This window comes from Tachyglossus aculeatus, chromosome 22, assembly GCF_015852505.1.
Source record: "Tachyglossus aculeatus isolate mTacAcu1 chromosome 22, mTacAcu1.pri, whole genome shotgun sequence".
In the NCBI taxonomy this organism is placed as follows: domain Eukaryota; kingdom Metazoa; phylum Chordata; class Mammalia; order Monotremata; family Tachyglossidae; genus Tachyglossus; species Tachyglossus aculeatus.
Window position 1 is genome coordinate 51292546 of NC_052087.1, and position 20337 is coordinate 51312882.

At 61.1% G+C, this 20337-nt stretch overlaps 1 protein-coding gene across 1 annotated transcript in view; it reads right to left on the bottom strand.

Annotated features, from left to right (window-relative positions):
- The window catches only part of PCNX3 (pecanex 3), a 31392-nt gene that overhangs the window by 5873 nt on the left and 5182 nt on the right, over window positions 1-20337 (bottom strand). The window contains exons 2-31 of the mRNA XM_038764140.1: window positions 15366-15553; window positions 13084-13183; window positions 12707-12746; window positions 12496-12591; window positions 10979-12166; window positions 10584-10707; window positions 10313-10488; window positions 10136-10232; window positions 9919-10054; window positions 9524-9684; window positions 9191-9344; window positions 8888-8920; window positions 8621-8792; window positions 8288-8398; window positions 8104-8195; window positions 6909-7018; window positions 6503-6608; window positions 6187-6279; window positions 5933-6083; window positions 4628-4772; window positions 3943-4120; window positions 3046-3154; window positions 2784-2913; window positions 2606-2664; window positions 2296-2511; window positions 1948-2201; window positions 1531-1761; window positions 1263-1366; window positions 985-1132; window positions 669-899 (exon numbers count right to left, since the gene is read on the bottom strand). Coding sequence (XP_038620068.1) covers window positions 669-899; window positions 985-1132; window positions 1263-1366; window positions 1531-1761; window positions 1948-2201; window positions 2296-2511; window positions 2606-2664; window positions 2784-2913; window positions 3046-3154; window positions 3943-4120; window positions 4628-4772; window positions 5933-6083; window positions 6187-6279; window positions 6503-6608; window positions 6909-7018; window positions 8104-8195; window positions 8288-8398; window positions 8621-8792; window positions 8888-8920; window positions 9191-9344; window positions 9524-9684; window positions 9919-10054; window positions 10136-10232; window positions 10313-10488; window positions 10584-10707; window positions 10979-12166; window positions 12496-12591; window positions 12707-12746; window positions 13084-13183; window positions 15366-15553 — 5133 coding nt within the window. The remainder of the gene's footprint in view (window positions 1-668; window positions 900-984; window positions 1133-1262; window positions 1367-1530; window positions 1762-1947; window positions 2202-2295; window positions 2512-2605; window positions 2665-2783; window positions 2914-3045; window positions 3155-3942; window positions 4121-4627; window positions 4773-5932; window positions 6084-6186; window positions 6280-6502; window positions 6609-6908; window positions 7019-8103; window positions 8196-8287; window positions 8399-8620; window positions 8793-8887; window positions 8921-9190; window positions 9345-9523; window positions 9685-9918; window positions 10055-10135; window positions 10233-10312; window positions 10489-10583; window positions 10708-10978; window positions 12167-12495; window positions 12592-12706; window positions 12747-13083; window positions 13184-15365; window positions 15554-20337) is intronic.

Sequence of the window (20337 nt, forward strand, 5' to 3'; positions counted from 1 at the left end):
ATCGATGATTGATGGTGATGAAGCGACTTGCCCAAAGTCACACGGCTCTAGGCGCTTGGGTCCGGATCCCCCCCACTCCTCCCCGAAGCAGCGTGGCTCAGTGGAAAGTGCCCGGGCTTTGGAGTCAGAGGTAACGGGTTCGAGCCCCGGCTCCGCCACATGTCTGCTGTGTGACCTTGGGCAAGTCGCTTCACTTCTCGGAGCCACAGTTACCTCATCTGTAAAATGGGGACGGCGACTGTGAGCCCCACGTGGGACAACCTGATCACCTTGTATCCCCCCCCAGCGCTCAGAACAGTGCTTTGCACATAGTAAGGGCTTAACAAATGCCATCATTTTTTTCGGCGCTTAGAACAGCGCTCCGCACATAGTAAGCGCTTAACAAATGCCATTGTTATTATTATTATTATTACTCACCCCGGCCCTCGCGGAGGATAAATCCACATTCCCGTCCTCCACCACTTTTTCCCCTACCCGGAGCTGATTTCTCAGCGTCCGTCTGTCCCTAGACCGTGAGCTCCCGGAGGGCCGGCATCGCGTCCGTCAACCCCACCGGGCTCCCCCGAGAGCTCGGTACGGCGCCCGACGCGTAGCGGGCGCCCGGCAAACCCCGCCGAGGGGCCGGTGGCTCGAGGGACGGGCCCGGGCACCGGTTTGGGAAGGCGGACCTTGATGACGCGGAAGCTGAGGTGCCTGCGGTTGAGCATGATGATCTTGTACTCGTCGGAGGCGTCGTCCAGGACGTGGCGCAGGGCCAGCAGGGCGGGCGTGTTGCTGAGGATGGCGCTGCGCCAAGCGGGGTCCCCCTCGTGCGAGATGACCAGGCGCTCCTCGTTGGCGGCGATGGCGTCGTACAGCACGGCCGGCTCCTCGTACTCGTCCGGAGAGGTGAAGTGGTCCTGGGGCGGGCGGTCGCGGGGGTCACCGCCGCCCCGCCCCGCCGCGCCCCCCCCCCACCCGCCCCGGGCCCCGGCCGACGGCTACCTGGTGCAGCTTGAGGGCCATGCGGACCCCCGGGGCCACCACGCGGTGCAGCAGGTCCATGTCGGCGAAGACCCACTCGTCCCGGGGGGAGGTGATGCGGAAGTCCCCCTTGAACAGGGCGTGCAGCCCGTACAGGAAGGGCTCCAGGCTGGGCGGGCGAGCCGGCGTCAGCGGGGCGCGGGCCCGGGCGGGAGGAGGGACGGGGGGCTCGGGGGGAGGGCGGGCGGGGGGGAGAGGGCGGGAGGGGGGCAGGGGGAGGCGGGACAGGCCCCACTCACCTAGCCGACATGCTGTGGGAGGCTGTGCCCAGAGCCCGGCGCCCCAACACGCACAGCCCGAAGCACAGGGTGACGAGAGGCGAGTTCCAGTCCCGCTCCACGGGCTGAGACACCCCCCCACCGGGCCCCCGACCGATCCTTAGCTCCAAGTCCGGAGGGCAACGCCCCACCCAACCCCCCGACCCTCCCCCTCCCAACTCCCCCCCGGCCAAACTGGGGAACCCCCACCCCGAAAGGCGGGTCCGTCCCCCCGCCCCCCGGCCCCCACCTGTCCCCGTCGGGCCGCGCAGTACTGGACCCAGTCGAGGTGGACGGCGCAGAAGGCCGGGAGGGAGAGGCCGGCCAGCCTCAGGTCGTAGTCCTCGTCCACGCTCAGGGAGAAGGTGGGGTCCGAGTCGGCGTAGCCGGGGGCCCGCACGGGCCGCAGCGCCGCCCCGATGCCCTCGTGGGCCAGCCACGCCTCCAGCTTCGGGGAGCGGCTCACGTAGTAGATGATGCTCTGGGGGTGGGCGGGAGGCGGGGATGGCACGGTGGAGGGGCAGGGGCGGGCGGACGCCCGTGCCACCTCCGAGGACCGGCCCGAAGCAGCCCCCGCCGCCGTCCGGCCTCGGGAACCCTCCCGATGGGGCGGGGGGAGCCCGGCCGGGGGCGGACCCCTCCCCGGGCACCCGGCCACCCGGCCCACCTTGACGTAATAGGTGATGAGGATCTTGCGCAGGTCGAAGACCTGGAGCATGGAGGCGGCGTTGTTGTCGCTGATGCTGTAGCCCTCCAGCACGTACTTGCTGGCCGTCACCTCCCAGGCCAGCCAGCGCTGGCCGAAGGCGGCGTTGAAGGACAGGACGCGGGGCAGGTGGCCGGGCTCGCAGCAGCAGCACCCCTCGTCCTCCTCCACCCCCTCCGTGATGGCCTCCACTTCCCGCTGCTGACAGTAGGTCCCTGCGGAGATGACCCACCGGGGCCGGGAGAGCCTCAGGGGAGGGGACGGGGAGAGGGGAGAGAGGAAAGGGTCCTCGCCGCCGGCCCCGCTCACCTCGGAACTCGAGGCCCCGCAGCTGGAAGGTGACCAGCCCGTTGCCCACCTCGATGAGGTGCACCAGGGCGTTGAGGTAGTCGGAGGCCAGGATGAAGCAGTCCCCGGGGCCGTAGTTGCCCCAGCGGCCGAGGGCGAGGTCCCCGCACAGCGTGTGCTGCAGGGAGCGGGTCAGGTGCTCGTAGAAGATGGAGTTGAGGTTGTTGTCGTCGGCCCCTGCGGGGCGGCAGTCCTCGGTCAGGCCGCGGCCCTCCCACCTCCCCACGAAACCGCTCCCGGCGGCCGGGCGACGGCGACGGTGGGGGCCCACCTGGGTTTCGGTCCAGCTGGGTGGCCAGGCGGGTGTTGGAGTGGTCCACGCGCTTAGTGCTGGTGGGGACGGGAGAGACGGGGGAGGTCAGACAGGCGGGGAAGACGAGAAGGGTTGGGAGGGGAAGCGCGGAGCGGCGACGAGCAGGGGGCAGGGGGGAGCCCCGCCGCCCCCTCACTTGTAGTCACGCTCCCAGAACTTGAGGGGCCGGGCGTAGGACATGATGAAGACGGCGCTGCCCAGGAGCGGGTTGAGCGGGGTGGAGAAGAGGGCGGACAGGAGGGCCTGCGCGAACAGCATGGCCGAGTCTGGGACCGGTGGCGTCAAGGAGCCAAGAGGGATGGCCGAGTGTCGCCGCGCTCCTCCCCCGCCACCCCGTCGGGTCCTCCCCTCCCGCGTCCCCCCCGCCGCCCCGGGCTCTCCCGGGCCCCCCCGGGTACGGGGCACGGCAAAGGGCTGGGCGAAGGCGTGGAAGGCGGAGCCCCAGGTGATCTGCCAGGGAGCGATGTACGTCAGCACGAAGCGCAGCTTGTACAGCAGGTCCCACATCTGCGGGGAGACACGGGGGTCGGGGGAGAGGCGAGACCGCGGGTTACGAGCACCGCCGTTTTCAGAAAACCTCTGGGCGAAGCAAGTATATGTCTGTGTGTGTGAGGGAGCAAGAGCACGGCTCTTTCTCTCTACTGTCGTTCAGCGCATCCCTGGAGCTCCCCTCCGTGCGCCCATCTGCCTGGCAATCCCAAGCTCTCGAATTCAGCTCCGGGCCCGGGGCCTCCGCGAGGCTGAGCTCCATGAGGGGCTCCAAAGGGGCGGTGAACTAAGAGGAACAGATGCCCGCCGGCGCCCAGCCGAACCCACACTCCCCAGCCCATCTCCTCCCATTCATTCATTCAATCGTATTTATTGAGCGCTTACTGTGTGCAGAGCACTGTAGTAAGCGCTTGGGAAGTACACGTTAGCACCATATAGAGACGGTCCCTACCCACCAGCCCACCCGCTCTTTGGCCCTCGGGGCGCCCGCTGAGCCACTCTGGCTGTGGAGCGGGGGCAGCCGCAACCGGCCCGCCGGCCGCCCCGGGGTCCGAGCCCCCCCGGGAGGGGCCGCAATCCGCCCCGGCCCCTTCATCATCAATCGTATTTATTGAGCGCTTACTACGTGCAGAGCACTGTACTAAGCGCTTGTACTAAGCACAGCCCTTTGTGTCCCCGGTGTGTCCCACTCCCCCCTGGAAACTTCAAGCGGGTCGGGACCGCCCGAGGGGGCGTCTCCCCATCCTCTCCCATCCACCCGGGACCCCCGGACCCTCCCCCCGCCCCGGCCCCGCCAGCCGCTGCACCTTACTGCAGAGCAGGGACATGAGGAAGTAGTCGAAGAGGAAGCCCTGGGAAAGGCGGGGGTAGTCGAAATGGAAGAGCAGGACGGTGAAGGCCAGAGTCAGGTACTGCTGGGGCGGGCAGCAGAAGGCGGAGCGCAGCAGCTTCAAGCCGGCCACCGTCATCAGCAGGGCCCGGCAGCTTGGCGGGAGGGAAGGGCGGCAGAGGGGAGAAAGCAGGGCCGTGGTCACCCTCCGGGGGTAGGACCCGAACGTTAGGTTGCCAATTTGTACTTCCCAAGCGCTTAGTACAGTGCTCTGCACACAGTAAGCGCTCAATAAATACGATTGATGACGATGATTGATGATGAACGGCCCCCCCACCCAGCCCAAGAGCAGGGCTTTGCCCCAGGGCAGACGGTCACACCTGTGTGCGTCTACGTGGTGAGCCCCATGTAGGGCTGCGTGTGTGGACACGGGGCGGGTCAGGCTAGGGACTCCTGTGTAGGCGGGAGGTTGCGTAGGTGTACATGGGAGCGGAGGTGTTGTCGAGTCGCACCCGAACGGGTGGGTGTGTGTATGCGTACATATACACGGCGGTGGAGAAGGGGGGTTCCACGTCGGGGACCCTCGTGTGTAGGCGGGTGTGGATACGTATACACTAAGGTGTTGCTGGTGGGTGGGGGGGTCAGGGCAGGGAGCCCCTCACTAGAGGCAGAACTTGTCCGGGTGGCCGCTGACGGTGTGGGCGTCGACGGTGAGGGCATTGAGCACCACGGCGGGGTACACGAGGTACTTCTCCACGCACTGCAGCCAGGCGTACAGCTTCTCAAACCACATCAGCTGCGCGGCCCCTGGGGCACAGGTGCCAGCCGTCAGCGCGGCCCGGCCATCCTAAACCGGCCGTCTCAGGGGTGGGGCGTCGGGTATCACGGGCCCAGGTCACGCAGCTCTCCCCCAGGTCCTTCCCCAAATAACCCAGGACACCGGAGAGGACAACGGGGAGGGCTGCCTGCCCTGGGAGCCGGTGGGAGCTGAGGTCTCGGGGGGCTCCTTTCAGCTCTGCTTCGGGTCTGAAGTGAGGAAGGGGCTCCTCTCAGCCCGCCCTCCCTCCCTCCTAGAGACCCAAGCAGCTACAACAACGGTCTGCTCTGAACAAAGAGGCTCCCTCGGCCTCAGGCACGAACACGCGGCGCCCGAGACGGATGGGAACTGGAGTTCCCACCTTTGCCCTCGGGCTGGGCCAGGTTATGTAGGCCGGGTGCCCTCTGGGGCACGGCCAGTGGCTGTGGGCAGAGAAGAGGGAGCAAATGCCCACCCTCTGGCTTCCCAGAGCTTCCCAGCCCTAAGGCCACAAGTAATGGGTTTGCGGAGGCGTTGGTGGGATGGTCGGGGGGAAACACCCGGGCTCGCGCTTACTACGGGCCAAGCAATGTCTAAGTGCTGGAGTAGACAAAAGACAATCACAGCACAGTCCCTGTCACACGTGGGGCTCTCAGTCTGAGAAAGGGAGAAGGGGAAGTGAATCCCCATTTTGCAGATGAGGAAACTGAGGCTCCGAGAAGCGAAGCGACTTGTCCGAGGCCGCACAGCAGGCAAGAGGCAGGTCCGGGATTAGAACCTGGGGCCTTTGATTCCCAGGCCCGTAAAAATAACGACGGTATCCGTTAAGTGCTTACTATGCGCCGGGCACCGCTCTAAGTGCTGCACTAGATACGAGCCACTCACGTGGGGCTCACGGCCTTAATCCCCATTTTACAGATGAGGGAACTGAGGCCCGGAGAAGAGGGGACAGGTGGCGGAGCCGGGATTAGAACCCGGAGATTCCGGCTCCCAGGCCCGGCTTTCCCCGGGAGCCGGACGGCTCTCGCTTTACCCGCCAGACCCACGGGAGGGGGGCGGATGTGGGGACGGGCGTGTGCCCACACACGCCCATACGTGTGCATTCACAACCTGGACCGACCGGAGCACCGGCCGGTCCCCTGGGGGGGGGGGGTGGACGGGGGCTACTCACCCCGTACTTCAAACTGGCTGTACTCTTGGGACTTGAGCACGGGCTGGGAGAGGCAGAACCAGGGCAGCTGCTTGCGGAGCTGGGGCAGGAGGTAGTGGGTGAGGAAGCCCAGGAGCCCAGCCAGGGCGTACAGGACGAAGCCCAAGACCGACTGCGGGAGGGGCCGGGAGGAGAGAAGGCAGTCAGTGCGGGGGGAAAGGGGGCGGGGGGCAGCGGGAGAGGGGGACCGGTGGGGCCGCCGGGGCCCTTCGCACCTTGAGGGCGATGAAGACGGTGCTGGCGCTGACGGCGAAGCTGAGGACGGCCATCACGGTGCACATCACCAGGTCTGAGTGCAGGGTCTCCCGCTGCGGCGCCAAAGCGGTCAGCCCGCCCCCCTCGCAGCCCCGGACTCCGTGATCCGGTCGGGCTCCCCCGCGTCCCAAATCCCCCACCGGCCTCGTCCACCTTCCCTCCCACTGCGCTCTGCACCCTCCGCCTCCCCGCAGGGACCAGGCAACCCCCCCATCCGCCAACCCCTGCCCCCGGGGGTCTCCCCTCCATTTCCACCAGTGGGTCCCCGGCCCTCACCAGCGACTGCCTCAGCTTCCCGGGCAACGGGTCGGGGGCTTCCGGCCGGGGCGTCTCCGAGCTCCGCTCTTCCAAGTCGGGGAACAGCTTGGTGCGGATCAGGGACCTGGGGGAGGGAGGGGCCACGTCCCAGCCTGTGGTGGGACCCCCACGTCGCTCCCTGAATGTGGCAGAGCCAGCGAGGGGGGACTGGGGCTGGTGGGAGAGGGGCCCGGAGTGTGTATTCATTCATTCATTCGTATTTATTGAGCGCTTACTGTGTGCAGAGCACTGTACTAAGCGCTTGGGAAGAAGAAGTTGGCAACTTATAGAGACGGGCCCTACCCAACAGCGGGCTCACGGTCTAGAAGGGGGTTGCGTACGTGTGCGGGGCGGGAGGGGGACGAGCCCGGGGGGAGACACAGACCAGAGCACGGTGGGGTCGCTGCTCTGCCGGCTGAGGTGGTAGGATAGCGCTACCAGGAGGCCGCAGAAGACGGAGAAGAGGACTGGGACGTGCTGGTCCGGCCAAGGAGCCTGTCGGGAAGGCCGGGATTGGGGCGGGGGAAAAGCGGGGGGCCCGCGGAGAGAAGGCGGCGGCCCCCAGCCCCTCGCCATCCCCAGCCAGCTCTGTCCCTCCAGCCCTCCCTCCGGGGTTCAGGTCCCCATTCATTCACTCAATCGTCTTGATTGAGCGCTGACTGTGTGCAGAGCACTGTACTGAGCGCTTGGGAAGTCCAAGTCGGCAACATCCAGAGACGGTCCCTACCCACCAACGGGCTCACAGTCTAGAAGGGGGAGACGGACAACGAAGCAAAACGCGCGGCAGGGGTCCACGTCGGTCCCCGTATCGGTCCCCACGTCGGACAACAAAACCAAACACGTGGACAGGCGTCCACAACGGTCCCCGTGAGGACCGATCCCTTCTGACTCCACAAGGAGGCGCCCCGCTCACGACCCTCCAGGGCCTCCCTCTTCTTCATCATCATCATCAATCGTATTTATTGAGCGCTTACTGTGTGCAGCGCACTGGACTAAGCGCTTGGGAAGTACAAATTAGCAACGTATAGAGACAGTCCCTACCCAACAGTGGGCTCACAGTCTTGTCTTCCTTCCTTCCTCTCCCCCCATCCCCCTCTCCATCCCCCCCATCTTACCTCCTTCCCTTCCCCGCAGCACCTGCATATATGTCTATATGTTTGTACATATTTATTACTCTATTTATTTATTTTAGTTGTACATATCTATTCTATTTATTTTACTTTGTTTGTATGTTTGGTTTTGCTCTCCGTCTCCCCCTTTTAGACTGCGAGCCCACTGTTGGGTAGGGACTGTCTCTATGTGTTGCCAATTTGTACTTCCCAAGCGCTTAGTGCAGTGCTCTGCACATAGTAAGCGCTCAATAAATACGATTGACTGATTGATTGTCTTCCACGCTCGAGTCACCTCCGACCCACGGCGACACGCGGGGTGCATCTCTCCCGGAACGCCCCACCTCCGCCTGCGATCGTTCCGGCACCCCCGTAACTGATGCCCGCCCACCGGACGGGTCCTAGCCCTCACAGAGGCCCCCGGACTGGTTCCGACGGGGGAGGGAGAGAAGACCCGACGGCCCCCCGTACCTTGATGGCCCCGAGGCAGAAACCGTAGAGCAGGGAAGCAGCCAGGAGGCTGCGGAGGAGGCTGAAGAGCGCGGTGAGGGGGCTGCTGGTGGCTGGCAGTGGGGAAAAGAGAGTCAAACCACTTTCCGTCCCCCGGTCCTTCCAGCGGCCCCCCCGGGGCCACCACCTCGGGGACCGGACGTACCCGTTCCCCCAAAGCCGTGCATGTCGATCTGCTCCAGCAGGTACATGAGGCAGGTGTTGACCTGAGGCAGGAGGCCCAGGAGGAAGACGGCCGGGAAGCACAGCGTGAACACTGGGGTGGCGGGGAGGGGGGCAGAGGTAGCGTCGGGGGTCTGCGGCCCCTCCGGGCATCAGCCCCGCCTCCCTCCCCCCCAGGGTCCCCGGCTGCTCCCTCCCTCCTCTCCACCCTCGTCTCCCCCCGGCTGGAAGGCCCCGGCTTTCTGACCCCAGGCTTGTCGGCCCAGGCTCCGTGGCGGGCTCCGGCTCTCGGACCCCCCGGCTCGCAGGCCCTTACCGGTGGCGACGTCGCGGGCGCAGAAGAAGAAGGGGGCGGAGAAGAGGGTGAGGCCGTAGAGGGAGACCGGGGGGAAGGGCAGGGCAGAGCCCAGGGCGTCCAGCAGCCAGATGAGGAGGCAGCAGAGGCAGAAGTAGACGGGCCGGCTGTAGGCGATCACCCAGTTGTGACCCTGGAGGGGCAGAGAGTTGGCAGGCCCCCTCGGAGCTGAGCGGCTGGCCCTCGGGACCCTCCCCACCCGGGACCCCGTCGTCCCGGGCTACTCACGTGCATGGGGGAGGCGGCGTCGGGCTGCACGCTCTGGAAGAGAGGGGGCCGTTTTTAGGAAAGCCCTGACTCCCCGCGGGGGCCGAGGTCCAACGGCCCGGACGCCGGGGAGCCGAGCTTGGCCGGGGGAAGGAAGGGAAGGACGGGGGCCGAGCGGATTAGGCCGGGACGGGGGGAGCAGACGGTGTCGCGGCCGCGGACGGTGGATCGAGACGGGGGAGAGAGGGTGGGGCCGAGGGGAGCGGAGACGGCCGGGGATGGGAGCGGGGAGGGTTGAGGGTTGAGCGGCGGCGGAGTCCTGACCTTGAGCAGAGAGTACTGACAGGAGGCGATCACCAGGCAGAACTGGAAGACCCATATGTCCCGGAAGAAGCCCTTGAGCAGGAGCAGGTAGCCCAGGAAAGCCACCAGGCTGCCGAGCCAGACCACGAAGACGTTCTCCAGCACGCCACGCGTCCTGAGGAGGGGGCCGCGTCAGGTGGAGGGGACGGGATCCAGGGGCGGGGGGAGGAGACCGAGCGGGGCCGAGGACTCCGGGGACGGGACGGGTCGCCCGCGGCTCCGCCGGGGGTACCGCCCGGAGGACCGGGGTCGCCGCCGCCGCCGCTCGGGGGGGCCCAGGCCGGGGGGGCTCACCGGTCCAGGAGGGCCAGCAGGGCCAGTCGCTCGTAGCGCACGGGCGTCCAGCGGCCGGGCAGCAGCCAGTACTTGTAGCTGTGCTGGGGCCGGGGGGCGGCTTCCTCCATCAGCGTCTGCTCCTGGGACTCGTGCAGGGAGTCCTGGTCCAGCAGGTCAAACTGTGCCCGGGCCCCAGGGGCCAACGGCTCTCAGCACCGGGGCCGCCCCCCGGCCGCGCCCCCCGATCCGCAGGGTTCCCCGTGACCGACACGGGCCACGGGCGGGCCCCCGGGGCCCGGATCGGCTCGGCCGGGCTCCCGGCCCTCCACCCGGGCCCGGCTTCCCCCACCCCGGCTCCCGGGCGGCCCCGGCGCCCCGTCCGCCCATCCCGCCCTCGGCCCCGGCCCCCTCACCTCCGGGGTCTCCAGCGGGACCCTGCGCACCTGCATCCCCTGCAGCACCACGGGGCGGGGCTGGAGCAGCGCCAGTCCCCCGGAGGCCTCGGGGACCTCGGCCGAATGGAAGCTGGAGGAGTGGGAGTGGCGGTCCCTGCGGAAAGGGGCCGGTGAGGGGGGCTCAGGCCCGGGTGGGGGTCACCCCCGAGGTCGGGGCGGAGCCCGGGAGACTCACCAGGCCCCGTTGGTCCCTTGCTCCCCGCTGACGGGCGGCCCCACGGGGTTCTCGTAGCCGCCGCCGGCCAGGCCGAAGGTGTAGGATCGCCGCACGCCTTCAAGGGGAGACGGAGCACGGAGACGGAGCTGAGCCGCCGCCGCCGGGGAGACGCCCTCTCCCCCCTCCCCAACTCACCGCTCTCGTCGTAGAAGTAGTGCACGGCGCCCTCGGAGGTGTCGTCGAAAGTGCAGGCCTCGTGCACGTTCCCGCCCGCCCGGGGCAGCAGCAAGGACGAGGCGAAGTGCAGGGCGGAGGGCAGCGTCAGGGCCCGCGAGTGGGAGGCGGCCCGCCCCCGCTGGGCCTCCTGCAAGCTGGGAGGGGGGGCCCGGTCAGCCGGGTGGCCCGGGGGGGCCGGCCCGCTCCGGGACGGGGGCCGCGGGGCACGGGGGGGGCGGGGGCGGCCCACCTGGGAGGAGAGCCCATGATGGAGGAGGGCGGCGTGGGGTTGCTGCCCGCGTTGTGCCGCCTCCTGATGGCCTGGGTCCGCCGCACGCTGCTCGAACGGTCCCGCTTGCCACCCTCCTCGGCCGCTGCGGGGACAGGGGGCCCGGCCTCAGACCCCCTCGAGCTGGGGACGTGAGGGAGACGGGGGAGACCGGGGCGGGGGCAGATTGGGGCGAGGAAGAGGCCGGAGCGAGAAAGAGACCGGGGAAGGGGGCGTTCCGGGTTGCGGGGAGACTGAGGCAGGGGGCAAACCGGGATAGGAGATAGGGAGCGGACTGGGACGAGGAGGTGCCCGGGAGCCATCTCCCCGCGGCTCCGGGGCCCGACTCCCCCGCGCCCTGCCGGGCGGCGCCTCACCTCCCCCGACGGCCCCCTCCTCCTGCAGCTCCCCGCGCCAGCCGGGCTGATTGGCGGTGGGCCCCCGGCGCCGGCCGGCCAGGGCGAAGCCCTCGGGGGCCGGCGGGGCGGCCCCGGGCCCCCCCGGGCCCCCGGCCTGGGCCTCCAGCTCCGCCTTGGAGCCCGCCAGCGGCCCCCGCAGCCCCTCGCCCCCGGCCCCGTCCATGCTCAGGACCCGGGCGTGGGTCTTGGCGCTGGCGGTGCTGGGGGTGCGCTGGGCCCCGTAGGGCCGCTTGGGGGGCGCCGGGGCCCCCTCCTCCCCGCCCCGGGGGGCCCGGCGCTTGCGGGCTCCACCCCCGGCCCCCCGCTCGCCCTCGGGCGAGTAGCAGGACGTGGAGGAGGAGCTGTCGGTGCTGTAGCGCCGCTGGGAGCGCAGGCTGGACGCGGGGCTCAGCTCACTGCCCTCGCTCGAGTCCTCGTCCTCGAAGAAGCCGCCGCCGGCGCCGGCGCCGCCGCCTTCGAGGAGGGGGCGGCCCGCGGCCGGGTAGGGGCGCCGGGGTCCCCCATCCGCTGGAGGGTGGCGGCGGGCGGGTGGGCGGCGCTTCCCCGGCCGCATCAGGGCCAGGTCCTTGGGCCGGACCACCGGGAGCGGCCTGGGCCCCCCGGGGGGCGTGCCGGCCCCGACCACGGTGTCGAAGGAGCGCAGGGTGTCGTCGGAGGGGACCCCGGCGTCCGGCGACGGGGGCAGCTCGCCCTCCGAGGGCGGGTCCGTGTCGCTGCCGTCCCGGCGGGGCCCGGACGGGGGGCTGTCCAGGTGGGTGGAGTTGGTCTTCTCGCTCTTGAAGCTGCTCAGCGTCTCCTTGTCCGTGCCGCTGTAGCAGGAGTCGGACGAGCCGGCCTTCCGGGGGGCGGGGTCCCCGGGCCCCCGGGGCCCCAGCGGCCGGTAGCCGGCCGGCCCCCGGCTCCGCTCCTCCTTGCGGCTGCTGGTGCGGACCACGGGCCGGTCCGGGAGCGGCAGGTCGAGGAAGCTCTGGCTCAGCTCCTGGCTCAGGCTGCCCTTGAGCAGGGGGCTCAGGGGGCTGTCGGCCCCGCTGCCCCCGGCCCAGGGCCCGCTCCCGCTGCCGGCCGCCGCCAGGCGCTCCGAGGAGTCCGTGCTGGGGAGCGAGGCCTCCGGGGGAGCCCCGGGAGGAGTCTGGGGGAGATCCCCAACTGCGAAAGGGGGAGAGGAAGGAGGCTCGGGAGTCCCGTCCCGGCGGGAGGGGTCCTGAGGCCGCCCCCCCCAGCCCCCCGTGCCCGCCCGCCTCGCCTCGGCAGGGAAGGGGGACGACGACACGGGGGCTGTGGCCTCCCGCCCGGCCTCCGCGAGCCTCGCCGACGCCTCCCCCCCGCGCCGGCCGCCTCGGTTTCCCCAGGGGAGTACGCACACTGAGGAGAGGGGGGTGGAATCAGGGAGGGGAGCGGGAGCACAGAGATACAGGAGGTCCGGACCGGAACCGGCTGGAAGGCTCCCGGGCCACCCCCCGCGCCGCCCGACGCACTCAGTCTCTCCTGGGAGCTCATCTTCAGCCTCTCCCGATCCGCCGAGGTCACGATCACGTTGTTGCTGCCCTGCTCCCTGACCAGCTCCTTGATGTCTGCAATGGTGACCCGGAGACCTTCAGGTGGGGGACCCGGGGGCCGGGGGGGGGGGGAGCCCGCAGGCCAGCCCCCGGAGCCCCCCGCCGCCGCCTCTCCCCAGCCTCTTCCCACCTCGCAGGGGTCCACAGTCGTCCATCCGCGGCATCAGCTCCTAAAGCGGGGGGAGAAGCAACCTCGGACGCGCGTCCGGGGAAGGAGGCATCACCCGCGGCCGCCGTCCTTCCGGGGACCCGGTCCCGACGCCCCCAGTTCCGCCGCCGCGAGGGCGGGGGTGAGGCTCCACAAACCGTCACCCCCGGAGCGGGCTGCGGCGGTTGGCTCCGGGGGTGACGACCGCGAAAGGGTGACTCCCCGTCAGCCCCCAGCCCCGGTCCCCGACCCGCTTTGGTCTCCGCCCGGCGGGGCGGCTTCGACAAGAAGCGCTCGCCGCCGGGAACGCCAAGGGATCCTGGTTCGGGAGGGGAGCAGGGTCCAGCCCCCACGCTCACCGTGACCTGGTTGAAGCCGAACACGGAGTGCTGGGAGCTGCAGCGCACCGGCGGCGTGGCGCTCACCTTCCGGAAAACCGTCATCTCCACCCCGGGGTCTCTGGGGAGCCAAGTCGCGGCGGGTGAGGCAGGGGCTCCCCTCCCTGGGACCCCGACTCCCAAATGACGACAACCGAGAGATTTGTTTTAAGCGCTTACGATGTGCCAAGCGCCGCGCTGAGCCCGGAAGAGGATGCGTTATAATGAGCCCACACGCCAGCCCCGCCCCACACGGGGCCTACGGTCTCCACAGGGAGAGACAGTGAGCCGTTGTTAGGGAGGGACTGTCTCTATATGTTGCCAACTTGTCCTTCCCAAGCGCTTAGTACAGTGCTCTGCACACAGTAAGGGCTCAATGAATACGACTGAATGAATCAATGAGAGAGTGTGGACGTTTGAGGCCCATTAAGGCCCATACACCTGTATATATGTTTGTACATATTTATTACTCTATTTATTTTACTTGTACATATCTATTCTATTTATTTTATTTTGTTAGTATGCTTGGTTTTGTTCTCTGTCTCCCCCTTTTAGACTGTGAGCCCACTGTTGAGTAGGGACTGTCTCTAGATGTTCCCAAGCGCTTAAGTCCAGTGCTCTGCACACAGTAAGCGCTCAATAAATACGATCGATGATGATGATGATTAAGGCCCACACAGCTGTATATATGTTTGTACATATTTATTACTCTATTTATTTATTTATTTTACTTGTACCTATCTAGTCTATTTATTTCATTTTGTTAGTATGTTTGGTTTTGTTCTCTGTCTCCCCCTTTTAGACTGTGAGCCCGCTGTTGGGTAGGGACTGTCTCTAGATGTTCCCAAGCGCTTAGTCCAGTGCTCTGCCCACAGTAAGCGCTCAATAAATACGATTGATGATGATGATGAAGGCCCACACACCTGTATATGTTTGTACATATTTATTACTCTATTTATTTATTTTACTTGTACATACCTAGTCTATTTATTTTATTTTGTTAGTATGTTTGGTTTTGTTCTCTGTCTCCCCCTTTTAGACTGTGAAGCCCACTGTTGGGTAGGGACTGTCTCTATAGGTTCCCAAGCGCTTAGTACAGTGCTCTGCCCACAGTAAGCGCTCAATAAATATGATTGATGATGATTAAGGCCCATACACCTATATATATGTATATATGTTTGTACATATTTATTACTCTATTTATTTATTTATTTTACTTGTGCATATCTAGTCTATTTTATTTTGTTAGTATGTTTGGTTTTGTTCTCTGTCTCCCCCTTTTAGACTGTGAAGCCCACTCTTGGGTAGGGACTGTCTCTATATGTTCCCAAGCGCTTAGTCCAGTGCTCTGCACACGGTAAGCGCTCAATAAATACGACTGATGATGATTAAGGCCCATACACCTGTATATATGTTTGTACATATTTATTACTCTATTTATTTATTTATTTACTTTACTTGTACATATCTAGTCTATTTATTTTATTTTGTTAGTATGTTTGCTTTTGTTCTCTGTCTCCCCCTTTTAGACTGTGAAGCCCACTGTTGGGTAGGGACTGTCTCTATATGTTCCCAAGCGCTTAGTCCAGTGCTCTGCCCACAGTAAGCGCTCAATAAATATGATTGATGATGATTAAGGCCCATACACCTGTATATATGTCTGTACATATTTAGCACTCTATTTATTTATTTTACTTGTACATACCTATTTTATTTATTTTATTTTGTTAGTATGCTTGGTTTCGTTCTCTGTCTCCCCCTTTTAGACTGTGAAGCCTACTGTTGGGTAGGGACCGTCTCTATATGTTGCCAGCTTGTACTTCCCAAGCGCTTAGTACAGTGCTCTGCACACAGTAAGCGCTCAATAACGACGATTGATGATGATGATTTATTTTGTTAGTATGCTTGGTTTTGTTCTCTGTCTCCCCCTTTTAGACTGTGAAGCCCACCGTTGGGTAGGGACTGTCTCTATATGTTCCCAAGCGCTTAGTCCGGTGCTCTGCCCACAGTGAGCACTCAATAAATACGATTGATTGATTGACTGATGAGGAAACCGAGGCACAAAGAAGCAAGTGACTGGCCCCCGATCACCCGGCGGTGGGACAAGGGACGGGGCCGGGGTTACAACCCGGACCGCCTCAGCTCTTTCCACTAGGCCCACTGCTTCTCCCGGGGCCTGCGGCGGAGTGGCGGGGGGCGCGGGGGGTCCCCTCGTTTCCCCCCCGTCCCACAGGCCCCTTTCTCCCACCCCTCCAGGGCCTCACCTGGGCAGACTGCCGTCCCCAGGAAGGGGCTCCTCGTCCGCCTCCCCCAGGGCCGAGCTCCTCTTCTCCACGATCTCGCCCTGGTCAAACATGGCGTGGAGGCGGTAGTTGACGGTCTTGATGGTGGTGAAGATGACGGCTACCACGAGGCAGTAACCGACCGCCACCAGCATGCTGGCGGGCAGGACCTGGGAAGGGTCATTCCTTCATTCACTCCATAATAACAACGATAACAATAATAACAATGATCTTCCTCCCTTCAAGGCCCTGCTGAGAGCTCACCTCCTCCAGGAGGCCTTCCCAGACTGAGCCCCTTCCTTCCTCTCCCCTTCGTCCCCCTCTCCATCCCCCCCATCTTACCTCCTTCCCTTCCCCACAGCACCTGTATATATGTTTGTACATATTTATTACTCTATTTTACTTGTACATATCTATTTATTTTATTTTGTTAGTATGTTTGGTTTTGTTCTCTGTCTCCCCCTTTTAGACTGTGAGCCCACTGTTGGGTAGGGACCGTCTCCATATGTTGCCAATTTGTACTTCCCAAGCGCTTAGTACAGTGCTCTGCACACAGTAAGCGCTCAATGAATACGACTGATGATGATGGTAATGATGACATTTATTAAGCGCTTACTCTGTGCAAAGCACTGTTCTAAGCGCTGGGGAGGGTAGATGGAATGAAGATTCAACACCTGTTCTTCTTCCTACTTAGGCTGTGAGCCCCATGTGGGACGGTGACTGAGACCAACCTGATTATCTTGTACTTATCCCAGCATTTAATACAGTGCTTGACATATAGTAAGTGTTTAATAAATAAGACAGTTATTATTAGAAGGCTCAGAGATAGAAGGAGACTGCAGATTATAGAGTTAGTTAGAGGACAGGACTGGGAATAAAGATTTGGGAGTTGTCAGCATAGGGGTAGTTCAGGTGATCAGGTTGTCCCACGGGGGGCTCACAGTCTTCATCCCCATTTTACAGATGAGGGAACTGAGGTACGGAGAAGTTCATTCATTCAATCATATTTATTGAGCGCTTCCTGTGTGCAGAGCACCGTACTAAGCGCTTGGGAAGTACAAGTTGGCAACACATAGAGACGGTCCCTACCCAATAGTGGGCTCACAGTCTAGAAGTGACTTGCCCAAAGTCACACGGCTGACAATCGACGGAGCCGGGATTTGAACCCACTGTTGGGTAGGGACTGTTTCTATATGTTGCCAACTTGGATTTCCCAAGCGCTTAGTACAGTGCTCTGCACACAGTAAGCACTCAATAAATGCCATCATTAAATACAATTGATTGATTGATTGATTGAACCCATGACCTCTGACTCCAAAGCCCGGGCTCTTTCCACTGAGCCACGCTGATTCTATCTGTCGCGCGCTGACTGGGCGCAGGGCACTGTGCTAAGCGTTTGAGAGGGCACGACGGAGCAATAGACACGTTCCCTGCCCACGACGAGGTTACAGTCTAGAGGGGGAGAGCAGGACTCCGGTGAGCCCGTTGTTGGGTAGGGCCCGTCTCTATGTGTTGCCAACTTGTACTTCCCAAGCGCTTAGTATTCATTCATTCGGTCGTATTTATTGAGCGCTTACTGTGTGCAGAGCACTGGACTAAGCGCTTGGGAAGTACAAGTCGGCAACATAGAGAGACGGTCCCTACCCAACAACGGGCTCACGGTCTAGAAGGGGGAGAGAGACAACAAAACATGTGGACAGGTGTCAAGTCATCAGAATAAACAGTAATAAAGCTAGACGCACATCATTAACAAAATAAATAGAGTAGTAAATATGTACCAGTAAAATAAATAGAGTAATAAATCTGTACAAACGTATATACAGCTGTGGCTCAGTGGAAAGAGCCCGGGGTTTGGAGTCAGAGGTCAGAGGTCCAAATCCCGGCCCCACCAATTGTCAGCTGTGACCTTGGGCAAGTCACTTAAGTTCTCTGTGCCTCAGTTACCTCATCTGTTAAATGGGGATGAACACGGTGAGCCCCCCCATGGGATAGCCTGATCACCTTGTAACCTCCCCAGCGCTTAGAACAGTGCTTTGCACATAATAAGCGCTTAACAAATACCATTATTACTATTACCTGTAAAATGGGGAGGAAGACTGTGAGCCCCCCGTGGGACAACCTGATCACCTTGTAACCTCCCCAGTGCTTAGAACAGTGCTTTGCACATAATAAGCGCTTAACAAATACCATTATTATTATTATTATCTGTAAAATGGGGAGGAAGACTGTGAGCCCACCGTGGGACAACCTGATCACCTTGTAACCTCCCCAGCGCTTAGAACAGTGCTTTGCACATAATAAGCGCTTAACAAATACCATTATTATTATTATTATCATCTGTAAAACGGGGAGGAAGACTGTGAGCCCACCGTGGGACAACCTGATCACCTTGTAACCTCCCCAGCGCTTAGAACAGTGCTTGGCACATAGCAAGCGCTTAATAAATGCCATCATTATTATCGTTATATACAGGGGCTGTAGGGAAGGAGGTAGGGTTGGGGGGGGTGGGGAGGAGGAGAGGAAAAAGGGGGTGCTCAGTCCAGTGCTCTGCATGCAGTGGGTGCTCAATCAATACGATTGATTGACTGACTGATGTCCCTCCCCACAGCACCTGTATATACATTTGTACATATTTATTACTCTATTATTCTATTTATTTTGCTTGTACATATTTACTACTCTATTCATTTTATTTGGCTTTGTTTTGTTGTCTGTCTCCCCCTTCTAGACTGTGAGCCCGCTGTTGGGTAGGGACCGTCCCTAGATGTTGCCAACTTGGACTTCAGCTTGGCTCAGTGGAAAGAGCCCGGGCTTTGGAGTCAGAGGTCATGGGTTCAAATCCCAACTCTGCCAATTGCCAGCTGTGTGACTTTGGGCAAGTCACTTCACTTCTCTGGGCCTCAGTTCCCTCATCTGGAAAATGGGGATGAAGACTGTGAGCCCCTCGTGGGACAATCTGATCACTTTGTAACCTCCCCAGAGCTTAGAACAGTGCTTTGCACATAGTAAGTGCTCAATAAATGCCATTATTATTACTTCCCAAGCGCTTAGTCCAGTGCTCTGCACACAGTGGGCGCTCAATCAATATGACTGAATGTCTGTACATATTTATTACTCTATTTTACTTGTACATATTTACTATTCTATTCATTTTATTTTGTGAATATGTTTCGTTTTGTTGTCTGTCTCCCCCTTCTAGACTGTGAGCCCGCTGGTGGGTCGGAACCGTCTCTAGATGTTGCCGACTTGTCCTTCCCAAGCGCTTAGCCCAGTGCTCTGCACACAGTAAGTGCTCAATAAATACGATTGAATGAATGAATGACTCTAGCTTTACTTCTATTTATTCTCCCGACTTGACACCCGTCCACATGTTTTGTCGTCCATCTCCCCCTTCTAGACTGTAAGCCCACTGTTGGGTAGGGACCGTCTCTGTTGCCGACTTGTCCTTCCCAAGCACTTAGTCCAGTGCTCTGCACACGGTAAGCGCTCAATAAATACGACTGAATGAATGACTCTAGCTTTACTTCTACTTATTCTCCCGACTTGACACCCGTCCACACATTTTGTTTTGTCATCCGTCTCCCCCTTCTAGACTGTAAGCCCGTTGGTGGGTAGGGACCGTCTCTACATGTTGCCAACTTGTACTTCCCCAGCGCTTAGTCCAGTGCTCTGCACACAGTGGGCGCTCAATCAATACGACTGAACGTCTGTATGTATTTATTACTCTATTTTACTTGTACATATTTACTATTCTATTCATTTTATTTTGTTAATATGTTTTGTTTTGTTGACTGTCTCCCCCTTCTAGACTGTGAGCCCGCTGTTGGGTAGGGACCGTCTCTGTTGCCGACTTGTCCTTCCCAAGCACTTAGTCCAGTGCTCTGCACACAGTGGGCGCTCAATCAATACGATTGAACGTCTGTACGTATTTATTACTCCACTTTACTTGTACATATTTACTATTCTACTCATTTTATTTTGTTAATATGTTTCGTTTTGTTGTCTGTCTCCCCCTTCTAGACTGTGAGCCCACTGTCGGGTAGGGACCGTCTCTAGATGTTGCCGACTTGTCCTTCCCCAGTGCTTAGCCCAGTGCTCTGCACACAGTAAGCGCTCAATAAATACGACTGAATGAATGAATGACTCTAGCTTTACTTCTATTTATTCTCCCGACTTGACACCCGTCCGCGTACTTTGTTTTGTCGTCCGTCTCTCCCTTCTAGACTGTGAGCCCGTTGGTGGGTAGGGACCGTCTCTAGATGTTGCCAACTTGTACTTCTCCAGCGCTTAGTCCAGTGCTCTGCACACAGTGGTCGCTCAATCAATACGATTGAATGTCTGTACATATTTATTACTCTTTATTCTACTTGTAAATATTGATTATTCTATTAATTTTATCTTGTTAATATGTTTCGTTTCTTTGTCTGTCTTCCCCTTCTACAATGTGAGCTCACTGTTGAGTAGGGACCGTCTCTAGATGTTGCCGACTTGTCCTTCCCAAGAGCTTAGTCCAGTGCTCTGCACACAGTGGGCGCTCAATCAGTATGATTGAATGTCTATACATATTTATTACTCTATTTATTCTACTTGTACATATTTACTATTCTATTCATTTTATTTTGTTAATATATTTCGTTTTGTTGTCTGTCTCCCCCTTCTAGACTGTGAGCCCACTGTCGGGTAGGGACCGTCTCTAGATGTTGCCGACTTGTCCTTCCCCAGTGCTTAGCCCAGTGCTCTGCACACAGTAAGCGCTCAATAAATACGACTGAATGAATGAATGACTCTAGCTTTACTTCTATTTATTCTCCCGACTTGACACCCGTCCGCGTATTTTGTTTTGTCGTCCGTCTCTCCCTTCTAGACTGTGAGCCCGTTGGTGGGTAGGGACCGTCTCTAGATGTTGCCAACTTGTACTTCTCCAGCGCTTAGTCCAGTGCTCTGCACACAGTGG